This window comes from Contarinia nasturtii, unplaced genomic scaffold (genome assembly GCF_009176525.2).
Source record: "Contarinia nasturtii isolate CC-2019 unplaced genomic scaffold, AAFC_CNas_1.1 Cnas_scaffold_2428, whole genome shotgun sequence".
Taxonomy (NCBI): Eukaryota; Metazoa; Arthropoda; class Insecta; order Diptera; family Cecidomyiidae; genus Contarinia; species Contarinia nasturtii.
The window spans coordinates 77,596-99,604 of record NW_022199749.1 but is presented as its reverse complement, the minus strand read 5'-3'; the positions used below and the strand labels follow the sequence as shown (position 1 = coordinate 99,604).

The 22,009-nt window shown below is 32.2% G+C and overlaps 1 protein-coding gene across 1 annotated transcript; it reads left to right on the top strand.

Annotated features, from left to right (window-relative positions):
• Positions 1-271: 271 nt before the first annotated feature.
• On the top strand, positions 272-21,774 carry LOC116348435 (insulin gene enhancer protein isl-1). Its single transcript, XM_031779435.1, has 5 exons — positions 272-1,177; positions 19,531-19,720; positions 19,792-19,922; positions 20,014-20,175; positions 21,635-21,774. Exons 1-5 carry the CDS (start codon positions 1,042-1,044, stop codon positions 21,757-21,759), a joined length of 744 nt encoding a protein of 247 aa, XP_031635295.1. The 5' UTR covers positions 272-1,041; the 3' UTR covers positions 21,760-21,774.
• Positions 21,775-22,009: the final 235 nt, after the last annotated feature.

The window sequence follows — 22,009 nt, the reverse complement described above, 5'->3', positions numbered from 1 at the left end:
TGTACATACACATACGTATGCTACGCACAAAGTCATCAACACAACTTGTATATATAAATAGGACGTATATGTGTACATAATATGAAATACATGCACTCTGAGCGATGTGTTTGTTAGTATACCGTTTGTACAAAGAAAATAAGAATGAACGATACGACAAATAACAAAAACAGGCTCAAACACCAAATGAGCCATGCTCTCAAAAATGCCGTATAACGTGCCACGAACGTTTGTGAACCAGAGTGACTTCAGTAGTTTTTTGGTAGTTGCGACGATCACATCGTGAAACGTGCTAGTGTGATAAATTTTCGTTTCACATATCGCAATTATATGATTTCTCGTTTCTCTTCTTTTGAAATAACTGATAAAAAATAAAGAACCGTGAAGTTGCTGTTATTATTTTTTTTTCATGTATCGAAGTATTTGAAAGTGTGGTCCTGGCATGAGATAAATACTGGTGTAGACAAAATAATTTCAAAGTTTTACGAGTCCGTTTTTTCTCGCCTTGTTGAACCGGCACACTTATTGTAAATCAAATAAAAACAAGAAAACATAAACTTAGTTGCAGAAAAGTGGCAAACCAACGAAAAACAATCAATAATATTATTTTTTTACGCGTTTCTATACAAAAACGTATAATAAAAAGCAAAGGATTTTTCAACGATCTTCGCGCATTTTTCATCCCTCTCTAAAATGAATTGCTGTTCATTGTGACGGACGTGGATAAATAAATATGATATTTGATATTTATAAAAATTTCATTTATGAATTTTGTGAGATATTTCACTGGTGCCTTTTTCTGTAACGAAACTAACGAAAATATCCGTGGAGTGGTTAATAAATTGGTACAAAATAATAGCAATAATTACATCTTGAAGAAGTTGCAAATTCAATATATTTGAACATTAAGCATAGCCGAATATTCAAGCTAACCAATTTGATCTTCAGTCTAATGAGAACACAGATAGTTATTAGTGATTGTAGCGACGATAAAATTGTGTAACAGACCAAATTGGAATTCTTGCAACAAATTACAATTCAATGGCAATGACAGATATTAGCAATCCGATGGCACATCAGCTGCCATTGCACAATCATCGTGGCGGCTTAGTACAACCGTCGCTTGTCATGAACCATCATTTGGATATGGATTGCCACGGAAACGACATTCGAACTAGTAAGTTTTGATTTAATAGCTGAAGAAAATATAGCTTTGTCTTAGATAACTTATTCGAATTTCCTACAAATCTGACCAAATATATTGATCAGTATGTATGTAATAATATCAGTTTGAGTTATAGTTTTTCAGTTTTAGTCAAAGAGCTAGAAAACAATACATCTCCATTCCAGAAGGTCGATGACTTTAGTTTTGATGAAATTCATATGTCTACTCATGTGACCAACTTCTAATATAAAAACGACACTCCCACTCTTCTTACTCTTTTTTCATAAAATATCAAAATAAAATTTATAGTTTGTTTATTGTTTTGAATCAATAAACGATATTTTTTACAGCTGCAAATGTTTAATTTTGATGTAAACACATGTTCTTTTGATTTAACCGACAATTGCGACAATTAATCAAAGAAAAAAGAAAACATTTATTTATTTTCCATACAAGCGGTATTAGCGCGAGTCATTTTTCAAAAAAACAACTACAATAAATAACTATTAAAAAAACTCTTCATATAAAATATAATAAAAATATATATATAAAATAATTTAATTCAAAAAAATTCAAGCTAGCAATATTTTTCTTTTTGTATAGTTCCCATTTAAAAAAATTAAACACTCAAAAGTCACTGTGATCCACAACATGCATTTATTACGTATCTAATACCGTAAATATGAATTCATGAGAAAACTGAATCTGATATAAGTTTTGCGATACCAATAATTTTTGAAAGACTTTTCAATGCCTGTATGATATCGTAATCATGTGAAAATTTGCAGATGTTATTTTTTCACAAAAGGCTAATATTCTGAAAGTTTGAAGAGATTTCAATACAATTGAGTGGTACCTTCCATACAAAATTTTTGTTTTTGAGCAAAAAATCCAAAATTTTGTTTGGGAGGTACCTCTACTATGCATTGAAATCTCTTCATACAGGCATGGCTTCCATACAAAAATCCAAATTTTTTAAAATTTTTGTATGAAAAGTGCGTCGAAATATATTTGTATCGCAAAACTAACGTCATATTCGGTTTTCTCGTATCCAAAAACCCCCCAATACATATTTTTGAGTGTTTAAGTATATATTAAATATCACTTTTGGAAGAAAAATTGAATTTTTCCCATGGATGGACATGGGCATCACACCCATCAGACATGACACTTCACTCTGTCAACCAAAGTCGCTCAAAATCTAATGGTTTCTATTCCACGGCACCCCCAATCATCCTGTGAAGTCAGATTTTGAATTACTTTTCTGGTTTGAAAGTTATCGTGTTAACAAAATTTTGCGTACAGCGTACAGCGTACAGGGTACCACGCACATACATTCGGACATCGAAAAAACGCTAGATTCGTGTTCCCTGGGTCCCAAAACACCCAGAAAACATGTTTTTTGAGGGTGTTAATTTTTCGACCGATTCCAATACTTTACCTTACACACTAGGTGTGTGCGGAAAAGAGAAATTGAATAAATTGAATACAAAATTTAAAAAAACGTAAGGATATAAACAGAAAAGAAATAATTATTCATATTTACAAGAAAATAAGCGCTTTGTTCTTGTGAGCTCTGTGTATCGGTGCGATTTCTGCGCTCTTGTTCATTTGGTGGTTGCCACTTCAAGCGACGGACATAAATTCCAATTTTCTGCCATGTTGGGTATAGCGTTTTTTTATCCAAAACTTTACACGGAGTATTACTTTTCCGCACACACCTAGTGTGTAAGGTAAAGTATTTTTTTCATATAAAGCTAACATTCTGAAAGTTAGAAGAAATTTTAATGCAATTTAACCTTCCATACGAAAATTGGGAGATATCCCTAAAATGTATTGAAGTTTCTTAAAATTTGCTGATATAGTGTATTTTGGCAAGAAAGTATGATTCACAAGTTTTTATGATGATTACTCCAAACATTTATTGCGTTTTGTTGATTCGAAATTGATCGGTTTTCCCCAAATTGTATATTTGCAGTAATTTAATCACAGTGAAAACTCCTGAATCTTATTTTCTTGCCAAACTACAAAATCTCAGCAAATTTGAGGGAATTTCAATGCATATTATGAATACTTCTCATATAACATGTTCGTTTTTGAGCAAAAAATCCAAAATTTTGTTTGGGAGGTACCTCTAATATGCGTTGAAATTTCTTCAAACTCTCGGAATGTTTTTTTTTTTGTGAAAAAAATAAGCTATGCAAAGTTTCAGCTCATTACGATATTATACAGGCATGGCTTCCATACAAAAATACATTTTTTTTAAGTTGTATTAAAAGAAAATTATTTGTATCGCAAAACCAATATCAAATAAAAAGGAACTTACATCTGTAAGTCTAACTTTTCCGTACTGTTTCCAAATTTCTTCCTTTACCGAACTGGTAGTGCAATACTAATGTCTAAGAGCAGTCAACCTTTTTGGCCAATTAATAAATTATTGACGTGTAAATAATTCAAAATGTGTAGCGTGTGTGTTGTACGGAAAGAAAAATCACCAAAAATGTGATTTTACTTTTCCGCACACACCCAGTGTGTAAGGTAAAGTATTGGAATCGGTCGAAAAATTACCACCCATCTAAAATGTGTTTTCTGGGTGTTTTTGGGGCCAGGGAACACGAATCTAGCGTTTTTTCGATGGCCGAATGTATGTGCGTACCCTGTACCCTGTACGCAAAAATTTGTTAACACGATAACTTTCAAACAAGAATAGTAATTCAAAATCTGACTTTACAGGATGATTATAGGTGCCGAGGAATAGAAACCATTAGATTTTGAGCGACTTTGGTTGATAGAGTGAAGTGTCATGTCTCGTGTGATGCCCATGGCCATCCATGGGAAAAATCCAATTTTCTTCCAAAGGTGATATTTAATGTATACTTAAACACTCAAAAATATGTATTGGGGGTTTTTGGGTACGAGAAAACCGAATATGATGTTAGTTTTGCGATACAAATAATTTTTGACACACTTTTCATACAAAAAATTCAAAAAATTTGGATTTTTGTATGGAAGCCATGCCTGTATGATATTGTAGTGAGCGGAAACTTCGCACAGGTTATTTTATCACACAAAAATAACATTTCGATGGTTTGAAGAGATTTCAGTGCATAATAGGAGTACCTCCCGAACCTCCCGAACAAAATTTTGGATATTTTGCTCAAAAACGAAAATTTTGTATGGAAGGTACCACTCAATTGTATTGAAATTTCTTCAAAATTTCAGAATGTTAGCTTTTTGTGAATGTTAGTAAATTTCCACATGATAACGATATAATACAGGTATATGATATCGCAAAACTTATTAATTTTAATATTTTAATACAAATTGAAGGTACCACCCATACAAAATTTTCGTTTTTGAGCCAAATATTTGTGATTGAAATTTCTTCCAATTTGGTGAAATTATGTTGTTTTGATAAGAAATAAGATCCACAAGTTTTAATTGTGATTAAGTTACTGCAAGTATACATTTTGGAATGAAATTCGATCAATTTTGAGTCAAATGAATTCCCCTAACTGTATGATTTAATCACCGTAGAAACTTGTGAATTCTATTTTCATGGCAAAATACATAATCCCACGAAATTTGAAATACTTTCAATTGAAAGTGGGGGTATTCCCCATGCAAAATTTTCGATTTTTCGCTCAAAAACGAAAAATTTGAATGGGAGGTTCCCTTAATTTTGATTGAAATTCCTTCAAACTTCCAGAATGTTATTTTTTGTAAAAAAAATAGCCTGTGCAAAGTTTCACGTCATTAAGGTTGCATAAAAGCATGGTTCCCACAGAAAAATTAAATTTTTCGCGATTTTTTCAAAGAAACTCTGTTGAAACTTGATTGTATCTCAAAGTTAACGTCGGATTCAGGTTTTTCGTGCCAAAAAACTCCCCAATATAAATTTCAAACTTGAATTTATGTCTCTGTGGAAAGATCTATCGAGTTTACAAATTTTTGCATACCAAACCCCTTAGGGGTACCCATCATGGTGGCACCATGGACACACCGATGCACGAATATCGCTCAAAAACAATACCAGCCTATTCCTCGCAATCCCCAACCACCCTGTAAAATCAGATTTGGATTTGGTTTTCTCTGAGAAGAGTTATTGTGCTAACAAATTAGTAGATTTCATGTTGAATTTATGGAGAATTAAATCTTTTACTTTTCCGCACACACATAGTGTGAAAGGGGAAAGTATTGCAATGGGTCAAAATTTACGACATCTCAAAAACATGTTTTCTGGACGTTTCTGAGGTCAGAGAACCCGAATCAGGCCGTTTTGAGCATGGTTGTTGTGGGTCTGTTCCACGTCGTACGTCGTACGTCGTACGTCGTACGTCGTACGTCGTACGTTGTCCGCCGTACGCAAAATTTGTCCATCGATTATCTCACCCCCCAGAAAAGTTATTTGAAATCTGACTTCACGGGATGATTGGGGGTCCCGAGGAATAGAAATCATTAGATTTTGAGCGACTTTGGTCGATGGAAAAAAATGTCATGCCTGTAGTGATACCTATGAAAAAGAGTCCAATTTTCGTCCAAAAGTCATACTTAATGTAGACTTAAACACTCAAAAATATGTATTGGGGGTTTTTTGGCACGAGAAAACCGAATCCGATGTTTATTTTGAGATACAATTAAGTTTTAACAGAGTTTCTTTGAAAAAATCGCGAAAAATTTAATTTTTGTATGGGAGCCATGCTTTTACGCTACCTTAATGACGTAAAAATTTGCACAGACTATTTTTCACACAAAAAAATAACAAAATAGAATACTTTCAAATGTCGTACAAATGGGTTCATCATGAAAGTGTAAAAAATCTTTTCTCGAGTACTTCTGCTATTAAATTAAAAAATATTTCGTTGCCAAAGTTGGAACATATTTTTTGGTCTCGAACTTAACGCCACTTGAAAGGCTTGAAAAATCGAACAAATATTATTTTGAACTTTCTTGATAAAATACGCAACTACCACCGTGCGGAAAAGTTCGTCTTACTCCCGTAAGACTCTTTATTTTTTATTATACATAACATCTAGTAGTGGTGCTACTTCATTTCATGGTTTTTTTTTCTCCTCCATTTCAACATATTCCGTTTGCTGCTTTAGAAATGTTTGCCATACAAATTATGTAAAATTTATAGATCGTTTTCGTATATTACAATGAAAATGAGCGAAGCAAAATGATTACAGCGCACCAGAACACACAAACACGAAACCTACAATACATTTTTATGAGCGGCAATTTTTCAAAAGAATCCATATTCCGAGTGCGAGCATGTGTATCAATTCTTCTGCTTTTAAGGTGTCTGTTTTTGTATTGCAATGTTCGTTTTTCTTTTTGGAGTTCTTTTGCACTGTATGTTGTTCAGTAATTCAGCAACTCAACTGTGGTGATTCCTGTTGTTCATTTCGAAATACGAGTGAATGTAACATATATTATATTTATGCAAATTTTGTTGGTTTGTGTGCTCTGCAATGAACAACAGTACTCAAGTCATGCTTTTTTTCAACACATAGCAGTCTACTAGTCTATTTGAGTCGAAATATTCGATAAAATGTTTTTTTTTTTCATTATTGTTTTTATTGTAAAGTCCGAATGAGGTGAAGATACCAAATTAAATAAATGTTCGAACAGAGAGACGAAGAACGCAGTGAAAAAGACACAAGACGAATAGTAAAAAGCGCAAAGAACATGTTATCAAGTCGGAAATCTCTTTTATGCGTCTTATCGAAATGCTCGTATATTTTCTCTTTGTTTTTAAGTATTCTTTTGTACCACTGTATTCATTGTCGTCATTGCCGTAATTACCCATTTTTAATACTTCCATTCATTCCTTTGAAGCAAATGATGTACGTATTTTCGATTGCGTTGATTTAAATACCCAATCGATAGAGAAGGAATAGATACCAGAATCAAATTAGATGTATACGATCAAAAATACAGACAAAGATTATGATCATCGCAAGAATGCTTATGTGGAATATTTGTAAGAATTTGGCATGTCGAGGAAATCAAAATGAGATGCGCTTCTTTTTTTCTCTCACCTTGTATTCCTTTTTCGCAGGGTGAATGTAAAATAAATGCAAATTCAAGCGTTTGAAATGACCGACCGAAATATGTTGAATAAATTTAGAGCAAATTTTTTGGAGGCCAAAATAAGAACAGATGGATAGAGAAACAGCGACAACAGAAAATGGCACACTCACCATGTTTCATTTGCTGTCGATTTTTTGTGTCATACACTGACGCTATAGGAATGTGACACATGTTCGATACTTGTTGCGGTCTCATGTAAAAAATTCTTTTCGGGTCTTAACTTTGATTATTCGTATATCCGTGAGATTAAAATGCCATTGAAAGTTTTCAAAATTCTCCATACATATACCGGAAGGTGAACATCGATAGTAAAATGATACCATGGTTAACACTTCGTCTGGGGATTCAAACTGACTGTGATGGATTAATGAGTGTAATGATTACATTTTGTATCGCAGCATCACATATTTTCAATTCAATAATTGGTTCGTATAATGTATACTTGTTATAAAAGTATAAATGAGTGTTTGAAATGAGCAAGCTAAACCACATCAACCTACTTAGATATTGTTATTGATTTTTTGTGTGCTGCTGTTGTGGCTATCGCTACCACCAAGTTTTTATTTTTATCTCAAAAAGAAATAAATTCAAGTTTGTGCCAAAAGTTACTCTTCTCAAATTCTCCAATTTTTCAGAAGAATCTACAAAAGAGAAAAGTATCAACTGAATTAAAAATTAGTTTCAATCGAGTAAATTTAATCATTGATTGTATAGATTTCTATCTACCAAATCTCAAAACACAATCAGCTTGGTCAAGATGTACTCTAATAGCTTGTTTCAAGTATATTTTTTGTTTTTCTTCAAATATTTTATATCTCTTTGCATGCGATATACTGGAAATACCATCTTCATCGTTGTTGAATACAAAATCACAACCAATCGAATCATTATCAACTGTTTTCTGAGTTGTAAATTAAAAAGGAAAAGAACCCAACAAATGACACAACGAAAATAAAAATTATTTTGAAATAACATAAATAAAAGAAGCGGCAAGAAACAACAACAAAAAAAAAACAAAACAACAACTGAAAACCAACAAGAAGAAATGTCCATTTATCGAGAGGTTGTGGTAAAATACGCTTGCGACGACGAATCGAATTTTATGTTAAATTGACAGAATATGCAAAACATTTATACCTTACAGCATCGCTGCAATAAAAAAGATCGGCTAGAACGAGACTGTAAAATGCAACAAGCGGAGAAGAAGACAACAGCAATAAGCCAAATTACGATGAAGAAGACACCAGAAAAGTGTTTATGAGCTTAATTAAAACATTTTGACTTCTCTTTTCATTTGCCGCTTTCTGTTTTATATTCCACTCATTCAAAACGAATTCATGGCTCTTTTTGTTGATACAGAAATACGTTATTTAAGTGTAGAAGAAATACTTTTATTTTGTTTTTTTCGACCATTCAAACGGCATCGACATCCCCGGAGCAGAATTTATATACAACTGCAGTATGTTCTGACTTCTTTATTGTCTACTTCAATCAGCTAGATGAATAATTTGTCCTTGTAATTTGGCGCATGTGTATGACAAATTATTAGTATTTGTGTTACTCGACATATTTGGTGCGAAAGAATAAAGAGGTGTTGGTTTTCATTTTTACTCAATGCCCAACAAGTGCGCATAATCCGACGGTATTTACAAAAAAAAAATATGAAATCTGTCATTATATCCTTTCTTCTAGTTGATTACCAATGCGCGATAAATTATTTACTTGACTTATATACCAAACGTCTTATTTGATTTTCCTATTATAGTAATATATATCTTAAGGACAATTGGGTTTGAAAATTGCAAAAGAATTACAAGGATTATATCTTTTATATTTTGCTTAAAAGATAAAATGGACGAGGTGTGTTCAAAAATCCAACTGACTAGCGCTGAAGTCTTAACACATATGCTGGAATATTCTTTGATCTCGCCGAATTGGTCTTTAATTTATTGATATAAAATGCAAACTGAAACATTTGAAGACGTTGGAAGAAAAATTCCTATAAAGACATACATGATACGATATACTTAAATTTAATTAATCATTGCATCTTGTCAGGACTCTAGCGGCTGTTTTGTTCAACTGAAATAGTTTATTTTTTAAAATAGAGTTATTTTCGAAAAAATCAAAAGTTGTAAAGACATTTAATAAATTAAATTTTTATAAAAATTAAAATCGATGAACATATGCGTGGAACATAATTCTGTAATAAAATCTGAGTTAAATGATAATTAAATTTTCACCGCTAAAAAAAATTTGCATTCATTTTTGGTGACAATCGTGTCTATTTTTATGTACAACTTGCTCCAAACATGGTGAATTCTTTTTACTTCATTCAATTGACAATTTCTAAGCTGCTTTATTTCGTTGAAATAGCGGCGTTAATCTTTGATTTAAATATATAAAGCAAGAGAGTCAACATGTTGACAAAAAAATACTTCATATTGAATTGGAAACGATTTTTCAAATGTTCGGTCTTTTTAAAGTTTAACATTTTCAAACGACAAAAGTCGTTTCTGTCGACGTAAAAACGTTAAAATTAGAAACGGAAGAAAAAAAATGAATAAAATTACTACCAAATTGAAATCAAGCACTCTCTCTCTCTCTCTCTATCTTTCTTTCTCATGACCAATGATTTTCCAGAATTCTCATACAAATCAGAAAGATAGAAAATAATGAAACACTTCTTCAAGATTGTTCTGCTTCTCTTCCATGCAATACAAATAAGTTAACATTTTTTCCAACTTGATTTATATATTACGAGCATAGTCCGATCGCATGAATGAATAAGAGCTGCTAACTGGAGACGACAATTTTCATCGCTTCAAATACCAAAAAATTATCAGCAGCTATAAAGCGGTAATTTTTCGGCTTGTCTTCAAGTGGTCCAACAGATCTAAGAATATTTTACAGGATGCGGTAAAGATCGATTTCAGTTTGATTTTTTTCTCTTCATGCTTTCAGTTGAATATGCACCAAGTATGTAGTTAGGTAACATCTCTTGCTTCTATATGTAACACGTAAAATTGAATTGAAGAATAAGAGTTATTCTAAAGCAAACGATTAATTTAAATATTTATTTGCGTATTCGTTTTTATTTCAATTTTATTAATTTTTATTGCTACGTTATTTTAAACACTCTTCGCTTAGTTCATGCATCATAAATACAAAAAACAAAGAACTCAGCCGACCAACTCGAATTCAGATACCGTGAAAGCCAATAAATCATACGTGATTTTCATTTTATTTATTTCATATATGTTTATTTCCCGGAGCAATTGACTCGATACAAAGTGAAGGAAAACAAATAACAAACCTTGTGGTCCACATTCATTTGATCGTTTTGAAATGAACTTCGTTTTAATATTTGAGTCGTTTCCGAGACTAAGACACGGTGGGGGCTAAAAGAAAACGGAACACAAAAAGAGAATAAACGATTTAGAATTTCACACCTACTAAAATTTCTGTTTGATACCGCTTTTGCTACTATTTAACAGCTCCTCGGTTCATAGCTTTGCTTGCGGTCATTAGAACACCATTCATTCGCCATGGCGAATAAAAGTAATGGAAATAAAATGAGGACTCAACCATTTTATGTAAAAAAAAAAATACAAAATATACAGACGTCATAAATATTTGCTTACCAACCACCTCTGAAATGCAGTTTTTTTTCCTCGTCAAGTAAACGAATGAAGAAAAAAAAACTATATACCTTTTATTTTTGGCCGAGAATAAAGATCAATAAAATTCGAATACCGAAGCGTTTGGATCAAACGTCGGAAACTTTATTGTACCTGATCGTCACATTGTTTGCCAGTTTTTTTAAGCTTTGTTTTCGTTTTTAGTATGTTTGTATAGGATATTACAGGGAAAACGTATAGATCAACTGGTGTTCATACACGTTGAAATAAACATAAACCGTTAAAAGAATAAACCAACAATATTTCGTTGTTTGGTGCAGCAACATTTGACTTAGAGTGATTTCTTTTAAATTTTATATATTTGAATGCATTGTTCGCTCTTCTCTTCTTCTTTTGCTGATACGTAGGCTACGTAACGTAGCTTCAAAAAATGAAAATTTATATAGTATTTTCCAATTTCGAATGTAAACCGTAAGCACTTATGAAATGGTTAATGATATTATTGAAACAAGAATCTTATCAATTTATAGTATTTGTGTCGAATCATTCATTTAATTTGTAAGTGGAAATGAAAAAAAATGCACACTATTCATGAATTGACATCGTTTTCGACCGTGATCTTTGACCTTTACCAACATATATTGGCGCACGAGCTCATCCGATCGTAAATATACATTGTGTTTTTAAATTTTTGTCATAAACACAAGCCAACATATTAATTCGGGCCATCAAAATAATATCTAATTACACATCGAATGCATCAACTTTGCGGTTATTTACCAATAAACTTTTTTATTGCTAAAAATATACCCGGTTTCTTCTTTGGAGTTCTATGAAATCAAAACAGATTTGCTCAAAGCGGCCATGTACTTTCCTTAGGCTACAGATCGAACGCGCGCATAAAACACAAAACAAGATGTACTTGTTTCAACACTGTGGCGATATATTTTACTCCTTCTTTGTCAATATTGCAATGTATATTTGCATATGCGTATTGTACATGTATGCAATGTTGACACAAATGGCAATTATGTATTCACTTTATTAATCTTATGTGTAAAAACAATTGACACTTCAAGCGATCATTTTGACCTGAAATGTTAACCGTGGCATCACTACTTACCATTCGCCTGCTAGTTCTGCTTCAAGTTACACAGACTCAAAATAACATCTCCTGGTCCAATCGAAAAACAAACAACAACAATACAGTAACAATACTAACATCAACATCTTTTGATTAGTTGATTTACTACATACTCTGTTTGTGTTCTTCTAATCAAAAGTATTGCTGTTTAAAATAATTAAGCGAGCTCAAAAGTTGTATTTCTATTACTTTATTTTTTATATTATGTTCAAGACTAGAAATCACATTAAAAATTCCGAGCTATCATTAAAATTAAAATTAATGACTGTGCGGTGCACAGCGTTTCTTCGCCTGGTGGTTTAATTTAATAAATTTTATTTACAATTTTAAATTTCATTTAGTCGTTGAGAATATGATTTAAATTTAATATATGTTATGTTATACATTATTAATTTTTGGCAATTTCTCAATTATTCTCTATTTTGTTTTAAATAATTTTCAATTCTTCGCTTAATTGTATTAAGATTTACATTCAAATCAATTAATTTATTATCACTGTTTCTTAATGTTTTGCAATAGAATTCATTGAAAGTAGTGAGCATGTAATTAATTGGTTCATATAATGTATAATCATTTTTCCTTATTGGTATTTTGAACAATGGTGGTAAGCGTGTATTGTGTTGTGGAATATAATATTCCATACAATTCGAAATATGTTTAGATGTCAAATCTCCATTGATTATGCTGAAGATAAATGATATTTGAGCTATTTTACGTCTCTCTTCAAGCGTTATCATTTGAAAAAATAGTAAAAGATGTTCATATTCCCGCAATTTGAAGCTATTTCATTTCATCCTTCTGAGCGAGAGTAATAAGAATTTTTTTTGTATTGATTCTATTCTTATTGTTGTATTTTACTTTTCCGCACACACCTAGTGTGTAAGGTAAAGTATTGGAATCGGTCGAAAAATTGACACCCTCAAAAATGTTTTCTGGGTGTTTTAGAAGCCAGAGAACACGAATCTAGCGTTTTTTAGATGTCCGAATGTATGTGCGTGGTACCCTGTACGCTGTACGCAAAAATTTGTTAACACGATAACTTTCAAACAAGAAAAGTAATTCAAAATCTGAATTCACAGGATGATTGGGGGTGCCGAAGAATAGAAACCATTCGATTTTGAGCGACTTTGATTGACAGAGTAAAGTGTCATGTCTGGTGTGATGCCCATGGCCGAATATGACGTTAACCGAATATGACGTTAGTTTTGCGACACAAATATCTTTCGACACACTTTTCATACAAAAATTTCAAAAAAATTGAATTTATGTATGAAATCCATGTCTGTATGATATCGTAATGAGCTGAAACTTTGCACAGGGTATTTTTATCACAACAAAATACCATTCCGAGAGTTTGAAGAAATTTCAACGCATATTAGGGGTACCTCCCGAACAAAATTTTGGATTTTTCGCTCAAAAACGAAATTTTGTATGGGAAGTACCCTTAATATGCATTGAAATTTCTTCAAACTTTCAGAATGTTAACTTCTTGTGAAAACAAATTACCTCTGCAAATTTTCACATGATTACGATATCATATAGGCATGGCTGCGATTGGATGCGATACAAAAATTCACATTTTTAGTAGTTTTTGTTTGAAAAGTGCTATGAAAATTATTTGTATCGTAAAACTAATGTCAGATTCAGTTTTCTCGTGAATTCTTTGAGTAAAAGATTTGTAATAAATGCATTTTGTGGATCACAGTGCGGAAAAGTTCATCTTACGGATGTAAGACATTTTATTTATAATGAGGATTTCAAATTTGTGATGCATATTCGATGATTGGTTAGACAAACGCATTGTATAGACGTTTTATTTTGTTTATGGTCCAGGGTTCATCAAACTATCTTCCGAAAATTTTAATCCAAGCCAAACGTGACTGCTTTTGCCACTGCGCATTTTATGTGTGATTTGAAATTCAATTTTTCATCCCGCAGAACACCCAGATCTATGCCTACATTAACTCTCTCTATTATTTTGTCGCCAATTTTGTATTCATATATATGTTATATTTTAATGAATGTTGGTACGAAATCATTTTTGTTTTGCTCACGTTTAATTTAGGTTGATTCCTTTCGAAATAATCAACTACAAGATTCAAATTATCTTGTAGTATGTCACAATCACTATATGACTTGATGCACTTCGACAATTTTGTATCATCCGCAAATGATAAAAAACATGATTCCTTGACAACAAACGGCAAATCGATGACAAACATGATGAACAATGTTGCTCCAATGGGGTAACCTTGGACCGTTCCAGAAGTAACTTCTATTGGATTTGATTTTGAATCATTGATCTTGACTATTTGTTTTCTTCCACACAAATACGATTCGATCCATTTTAGCAATTGCTTGTTTAATCCCATGATTTCTAACTTTTGAATTAATAATTTTACGCTTACCGAATCAAAAGCTTTAGCGATGTTCAAATAGATGCTGTCGGTTTGATAGCAGTTTCCAATATTTATTAGCGATTTCGATGTGAATTCTGCCAAATTTTGAACCGTTGATGAATCCATGTTGACTGTCGTCGATGATTGTCTTCAAATAGTTATTCATGTGACTTGTTACAATTGAATCGAGTAATTTTGAAATTATGCATTGCAAAGCAACTCCACGATAATTTTCGACTTTGTTTCTGTTACCACTTTTATATACTGGTCGCACGAATGATGTTTTCCATATCTGTGGTATACAATTTGATTGAATTGACTCTCTCAGCAATACTCTCTCAGTTATTGGATACAATAAGGATGGTAAACAATTCCTAATGAATATATTTGGTATTCCATCTACACCAGAGACTGGATCCAATGGCAATTCAGAAATTCGCTTACTAAATCATCTGTGACAATAATTTCTGAAATCGCTGCACAAATGTTTTGTAGACTCATTGCGTTATTTATATTGTATTTAACTCCTTCACTGTGTTGACTATAAGCAGTTGAAAAATGAGTGGCAAACATTTCAGCAATTTGCTGTCGATCATCGAATTTATATTCTATGTAATGGTATTCTATCGATTTACAAAAGGCTAAATATAATTATTTTATCTAAGCCATGTGCAATTTCGTAACTACCCGTCACTACCGTTGAATGAGTCAATGTATTTCATGAGTCAGCGTTTAAATGATAACACAAAAACGCAAATCATATCAAAACATTATCTCATTAATAGTACGTGAGAATGTCCTATGCAACCATAATTATTGAAAAAAAAAGCACTGACCTAAGGATATCAAACAGTAAAAATAAAAGATAAACACTCCCATGAATCCGATGGTAAAAAGTAAAATAAGATTATTGTTAGTGGCGCCATTAACGCAAGGTTTTATCTTGGCGCGACGAAATACATCTTGATATTTGGGTCTTTGTCTAGTCAGCTTTGATGCTCGACGTCCTATGCGTGAGTTATGAGTAGTTTATTAGTGTCTTTGCTGACTAACGCATAGTGTTAAAGAATAAAAAATTAAAAAAGGAACTAACATCCGTAAGTCTTACTTTTCCACACTGTTTACAATTTTCTTTCTTTATCGAACGAATATTTATTTCCCGAAAGATATTGAACATTGAAAAACTACCAAATTCTAAATGCTGACAGCAATAAGGTTTTTTAGCCAATAAATATATTAACAAAACAAAAATCATTTCATATTATCGAGAATCCAAACTATGATAATATGTGCAAAAGAATCATACAAAAACAATTTTTACTTTTTGCGCTAATGAGAATGAACTGGAACAGTTTCAAACTACCGAAATATGAAAAAATACTGCTGTTTCTTCAAATGATTACGCTTGGGGAGAGACGCAAGATGGCACAAGTGTCTTTCATCTTTAAAATTATTCGCGGAGATACGAAGTCAACTCATATATCAAACAATTTGAGCTATTATGATTCAGCTCATAATACACGTACAACACCACTTTTTGATATACCAATAAGAAGAACAGATTATACTAAATTTGAACCTATTAATTATATGCTCACCACATTCAATGATTATTATACTAAAAGGATACTAAACAGTGATACAAATTTAATTGATTTAGAAGTTAATTTATCTATGGTTAAACCAAGAATAGAAAATTATTAATTTTTTTACTTTTCACAGCATATTTTTTTCACCAAAAAATTACATTCTAAAATTTTCAAATTTTTTTTGACGAAAATCAGGGATATCTTACATACAAAATTTTCGTTTTTGAACCAAAAATCGGGTAAAAATGTATATTAAGCATTTGTTCACAGTACACCAAAAAATTATCTACCAACTAACATATGTCAAGAAAGTCTTTGGAATAAATTCAGGCGTTTATTTCGTCGCACAAACAAATGCAAATATGTCAATCTTGCACCCAGCACATAAAACGGTACCTCTGCTTTACTGTCAAAAACAAACCATGCAATTATATTCATTCGCGATGGCATACAAATTAGATTTACGAAAAGGTGTCTCAAATGGTTTTGGCGAGCTAAGTTCAAAACAAATTCTGCATGTGTCTAAAGATGAACTAATCTGTCTTCGAACCATGTATCGTGTTTCATGGACTTAATATGAATATAAAGATTCTAGAGAATGCAAAAACTACGGTCTTATTCCCAACTAAAATGCTCAAACCCTTCAAAATTGTCATCAAGTACCGAACACCGGGTTGGTCAAGCAAAAATTCATTTTTGGTGATTCTTATGGCTACAGCACATCCAAATTTGAATTAAAACAATAGATTTAGACACGATCGTTAGGAATCAGCAAAATATGTAACAAAAAAATTTCAAATAGTGGCAAAAATTGGCTGTTCACTTCGCCTTATAGCATATTGCATTGAAAAATTCAACATCTTGGACAGTGAAACATTCAACGCCAAATCGAACGATTAATCAAGTGCAAGTGGTTTCTTTTTCATTGATTATGTTGGAGCACTACTATATAAGTCTAGAGACGTCGACAACCCGAACTTTGATAAAGGCGTGTTTGTATGGTAGGATATTCTTTGGAAGGTGTTTTACATGCTCCATTATCAACCAATTATTGTTGAAATCGATAGAATTCATTGAGAACTATCTGATTTAAGACAAAATTTTGGTTTGCAAGCAGAAAAAACCACAATAATGGCTCACTTCTTAAAATATGACATTTCCGTGAAAAAAGGACCATCTGTTTAACTTCACAAAAAGACACCAAATTAATTATTTCTCGTCTGTTTTTGGATGTATGTTATAGGCGAAGGTCCAAAATACTTGAAACAAGCAACAATTAGCGGGAAGGTTCGAGAGAAAGTTGAAAGAAATCGACAAATCGGTCCGCCAGAACATGATTTTGAAGGTTCGACGCATACTGAGAAAAATCGAAGACAATGGCCCGTTCAGTGTAAGGTGAATGTGCTATTCGATAGCCTATGAATAAAGGTTTACACCAATAAAAACGATATTAATATTGTGTGTTTGTTGTTCAAATGGCGGACGTCTTAATTTATTCCAAAGACTTTCTTGAAATATGTTATTTTCGTCGCTAATTTGGTTTCATCACTCGTTCTTCACCTGTTTTTAATTTGATTCAATTAACATCTTCAAACGCTTTTGGGCGAAATGCTTGCTTAAGCTTGCTTGCAATTGCGAATAATCAAAAATGAATCTAAATGTTTAACCGAGTAAATTTTCTTTCATTTCTTCTTCTCTCTTGATTCACGGACGACGAAAGTCAACGAATCGAGTATTCGACTTGATTTGAATGGCAAAGATACAGAAGATGGTATTTGCAGTACATTTTCAGCCCGTTTTTGCCCTTCATTATGCTGTAAAACGAAACGATTTGATATTTACGTATTTTGTGCTCTTCTTTTTTCCCTACATTTCTTATCGTGTTTTGGATGTAGCTTTTGTCTTTTGGAGAAACAAAATTTATCGCAAAAGGCGGACCTTTCAATGAAACACGCCTTGATAAATTATTCATATCTCGTTTCTATGACTCGTTTTTTTATAAAGAAAAAAAGAAAGAAAGAATGCAAATAACGTTCTTATATATTTTCAACACTTCGTTTCATAAGCGCATAGAATATTTATCTTGGAAATATATAAAGATGGATTTTTATGATGTGCACGATGGTATAATAGAAGACCGACGGAAATACAATCGAAAAGAGCAATAGGAAATGAGGTAGTAGCTTACTCAAACGCTCAAAACAACAAAAGCAAAAAAAATGTAATTTGGCTTTCATGGCGATCGATTTTGCTTCAAACATTGAGCTCGTTGTATTCTCCACCAGGCATTTAAAGTCTTCATATTTTCCCAAATTATGCACAGAATATAGGACAAGATTTTCTTTTTTGTTCTTTCCTCTGAATTTCTTGAAATTTATTTTTAAAACAGTGTTTCTTGTGCAATTTTACATGGATTTTTCTTTCTTTTTTACATTCATTTAAAATAAAGTTCCGAGAAAATCAATGTTCATATGTATTGAACCACACGCTCAATTGCTAAAACTTCAATTGTAATAATATTATTGTCATACTGCTAGAAATAAACAAAATTTGACAGATAAAATAACAAATTCTCACTTTAATCAGAACAAAATCACAGTAATTTCCAAATCCGTTTCGTATTTTGATTCAAAACCTTTGTGAAAATGTCTCTGTATTGCAGCTACAAAGATTGCGATAATACGCACCGTTCATTTACGAGAAAACAAATATGATTTACTGTGTTACTTCATCTTCACTTACAATGTTTTAACTTTTGTTTTTATGAAAATCATTTCTCAAAAAAATGCTTTAGGCAGTCCTTTTACTTGTATAAATATAATAATAAGTATACATCTCTTAATTTTAGCAATCGAAATAATGTAAAAATAGAACTAAATGAATAGTTGAAGTGAAATTAATCAATTCTCTCTATGCGAACTCAAGGAACATTTTTCAACGTGATTTGACATAACGAAGTCAATGCGAAACTATTGATTTTACGTTTTTTTTTTGTGTTTCAAGATTTTTTTCACTTTCATCTTCGTTCCAACCGCTTTGCTTTGCTTCATTTACCAAAATTTGCATCGTTTGATGTTTCTTTCCGATTCTGATTGTTTCCCGTTAAATCATCTTTCTTCATGGCATACACAGTGGCATTTCGCACATCTTTGCCGTCATAATGAAGACCAAAGACACATAAGCATACATTCGGTGGTTCGGCTTGGATATTGAGGTTCTTGATGTTTGTGATCTAGGCTTTGCGAAAATAGTTAAAGCCATTCCCTACAACGGTCTTGGTTGTCCATTCGAAATTCTTACTGTTTTATCATGGTGCGGAAATCGGGTTCGTTCAAAAATAAAAAAGCGGGTCAAAACGTTATATTTGTCAACGTTAAAATATACTAAAGGCGTTACAATTTTCTCAATGCGAAATTATTTCTTTTTTTCTCTAATTTGATTTTGTAAACTAAGAAATCATGTCAATTAATTATTAAATTTTTCCTGTCTAAAATAGAAAAACAAGAACTCTCCAATTGTGTTGGTTGCGGCGGTCAAATCCACGACCAATATATATTACGTGTAGCACCAGATTTAGAATGGCATGCAGCCTGTTTGAAATGTCAAGAATGTCGGCAATTTCTTGATGAACGATGTACGTGCTTCGTTAGAGATGGAAAAACATATTGCAAAAGAGACTATGTTAGGTGCGTTACGTTTTCTATGTTAATTTTGTTTATTAATTCATCGAATTAATGTAAATTATTTTAATTTTCAGATTGTTCGGCACTAAATGTGATAAATGTGGAAATTCGTTTAGTAAAAGTGATTTCGTGATGCGAGCCAAAACGAAAATCTATCATATCGACTGTTTCCGTTGCTCGGCCTGCACAAGACAGTTAGTTCCAGGTATACATAGAAATAAACGTATTTTACTGCCTAATATATATTTCGTTGAATATTTAAGTTGAATTAACAAAAAAAAATGCTTGGCTTCCAGGTGATGAATTTGCGTTACGGGAAGGCGGTTCTTTATACTGCAAAAATGATCATGACAATTTAGAAAAATCTGCACAAAGTCGTGTGGCACCATTAATTGAGAGCAACAACAATACACACTTGAACAACAACAATCATTCCAGTGAAATAGGTTCAATGTCAGGTAGGCATCAATTTTATTCATTTTGTTTCGTTAAAATATAAGGCCGCCACATTGATTCAGTTTACAAATAAGAGATTCATTTATGCTAATTGAAATAATCAATAACGTTAGCTCCAATGAGAAAATACTGTTCCCGTATACTAAATTGACATAATAAACTATGAACCAAAGAGTCTTCATCATTTTATATAAACAAACAAATTGGATGATCAAATGAACCGTTGAGAAGCAAAGATACCTTCAGAAAAGTTGAGAAAAAATCTTCAACTTAAACTGGAATCTAAATCAAATGTCAACATTTAAGAGTTGAGAATTAGAGAACAACAATAAAATAATGAGAAACAAATTGCAACTTAATTGTTATGAAATGTTTCACTGTTGTTCACTAATTTCGAACATCTATTGGTTGCCCGAAATGCCAATTTTATCACTATTCGATAGGTGTCACAAGGCAAGTTTATATGAAACTCTCGGAGACTCGGTATAGAGCAATCAAACAGTGAAAAAAGTCCAGATCGTGATTTGGATAATAAGGAATGCGATTTTTTTCATTCTGATTTCACCAGGCGATACAGAAAGTTGAGTAGAATTTGAGAATTGAAGAAAAAAAATTAATATTTTTTTTCATTTTTCGCGACTTTTTCACCATTTACACGAGCGGTATGAAAACCACGGAAGACCGCTGAAATGGCAAACGCCAAATATATACGGACCTACGGCAGTGGCATTTCAGCGGTCTTCCGTGTTTTTCAAACAAGCCGCCCATGTAAATGGTGAAAAAGTCGCGAAAAATGAAAAAAATAATTAAATTTTTTTTCTTCGATTTACAAATACTACTCAATTTTCTGTATCATCTGGTTAAATCAGAATGAAAAAAATCGCATTCCTTATCATCCAAATCACGATCTGAACTTTTTTCACTGTTTGGTAGCTCTATACCGAGTCTCCGAGAGTTTCATTTAAACTTGCATTGTGACACCTATCGAATAGTGATAAAATTGGCATTTCGGGCAACCAATAGATGTTCGAAATTAGTGAACAACAGTGAAACATTTCATAACAATTAAGTTGCAATTTGTTTCTCAATATTTTATTGTTGTTCTCTAATTCTCAACTCTTAAATGTTGACATTTGATTTAGATTCCAGTTTAAGTTGAAGATTTTTTCTCAACTTTTCTGAAGGTATCTTTGCTTCTCAACGGTTCAAATATGTGTGTTCAGTGGTCACTAACAGTGGAATTTTTCCATTTCTTTTCCGTAACAATAACATCAATTGAGATATATTTCTTAATCTATGATACTTGGTTCATGGTGACACGCGGGACAAGTGATGGCGCCAAAGTAAAATTATGCACCATTTAATGATAATACTTTGTAAATATTTTGGATAAAATAGTCTTAAAATCTGGAGTAATTTCGTATACTTCAAATGTAATTAATAGAGTAAATATTTAAATAGATTCAGGTAGCGAGTCTGGTTCACATAAAAGCATCCGCGACAAACGGCAATCAGGACCATCGGATGGTAAACCAACACGCGTTCGAACTGTGCTTAATGAGAAGCAGCTTCACACCTTAAGGTAAATAGATTTTTTAAACATTATCTTTATATCGAAAGTGTCATCTGAGGCCGCGTGATATTAATTATATTATAAGAGAAAATATTTTCCCATGGATCGGTCTTTGTTATTAGTTTTTTATATATGGATTTTTTTGAGAATTAAGAGAAAAGAAATGAGAAATTTTATTGTTTAACTAAATTCATATTGAAAATTCACATGTGATCGCGATTTTTTTTTTGTCAAAAAAATGCGTGTGAAATAAAATAGAAAAT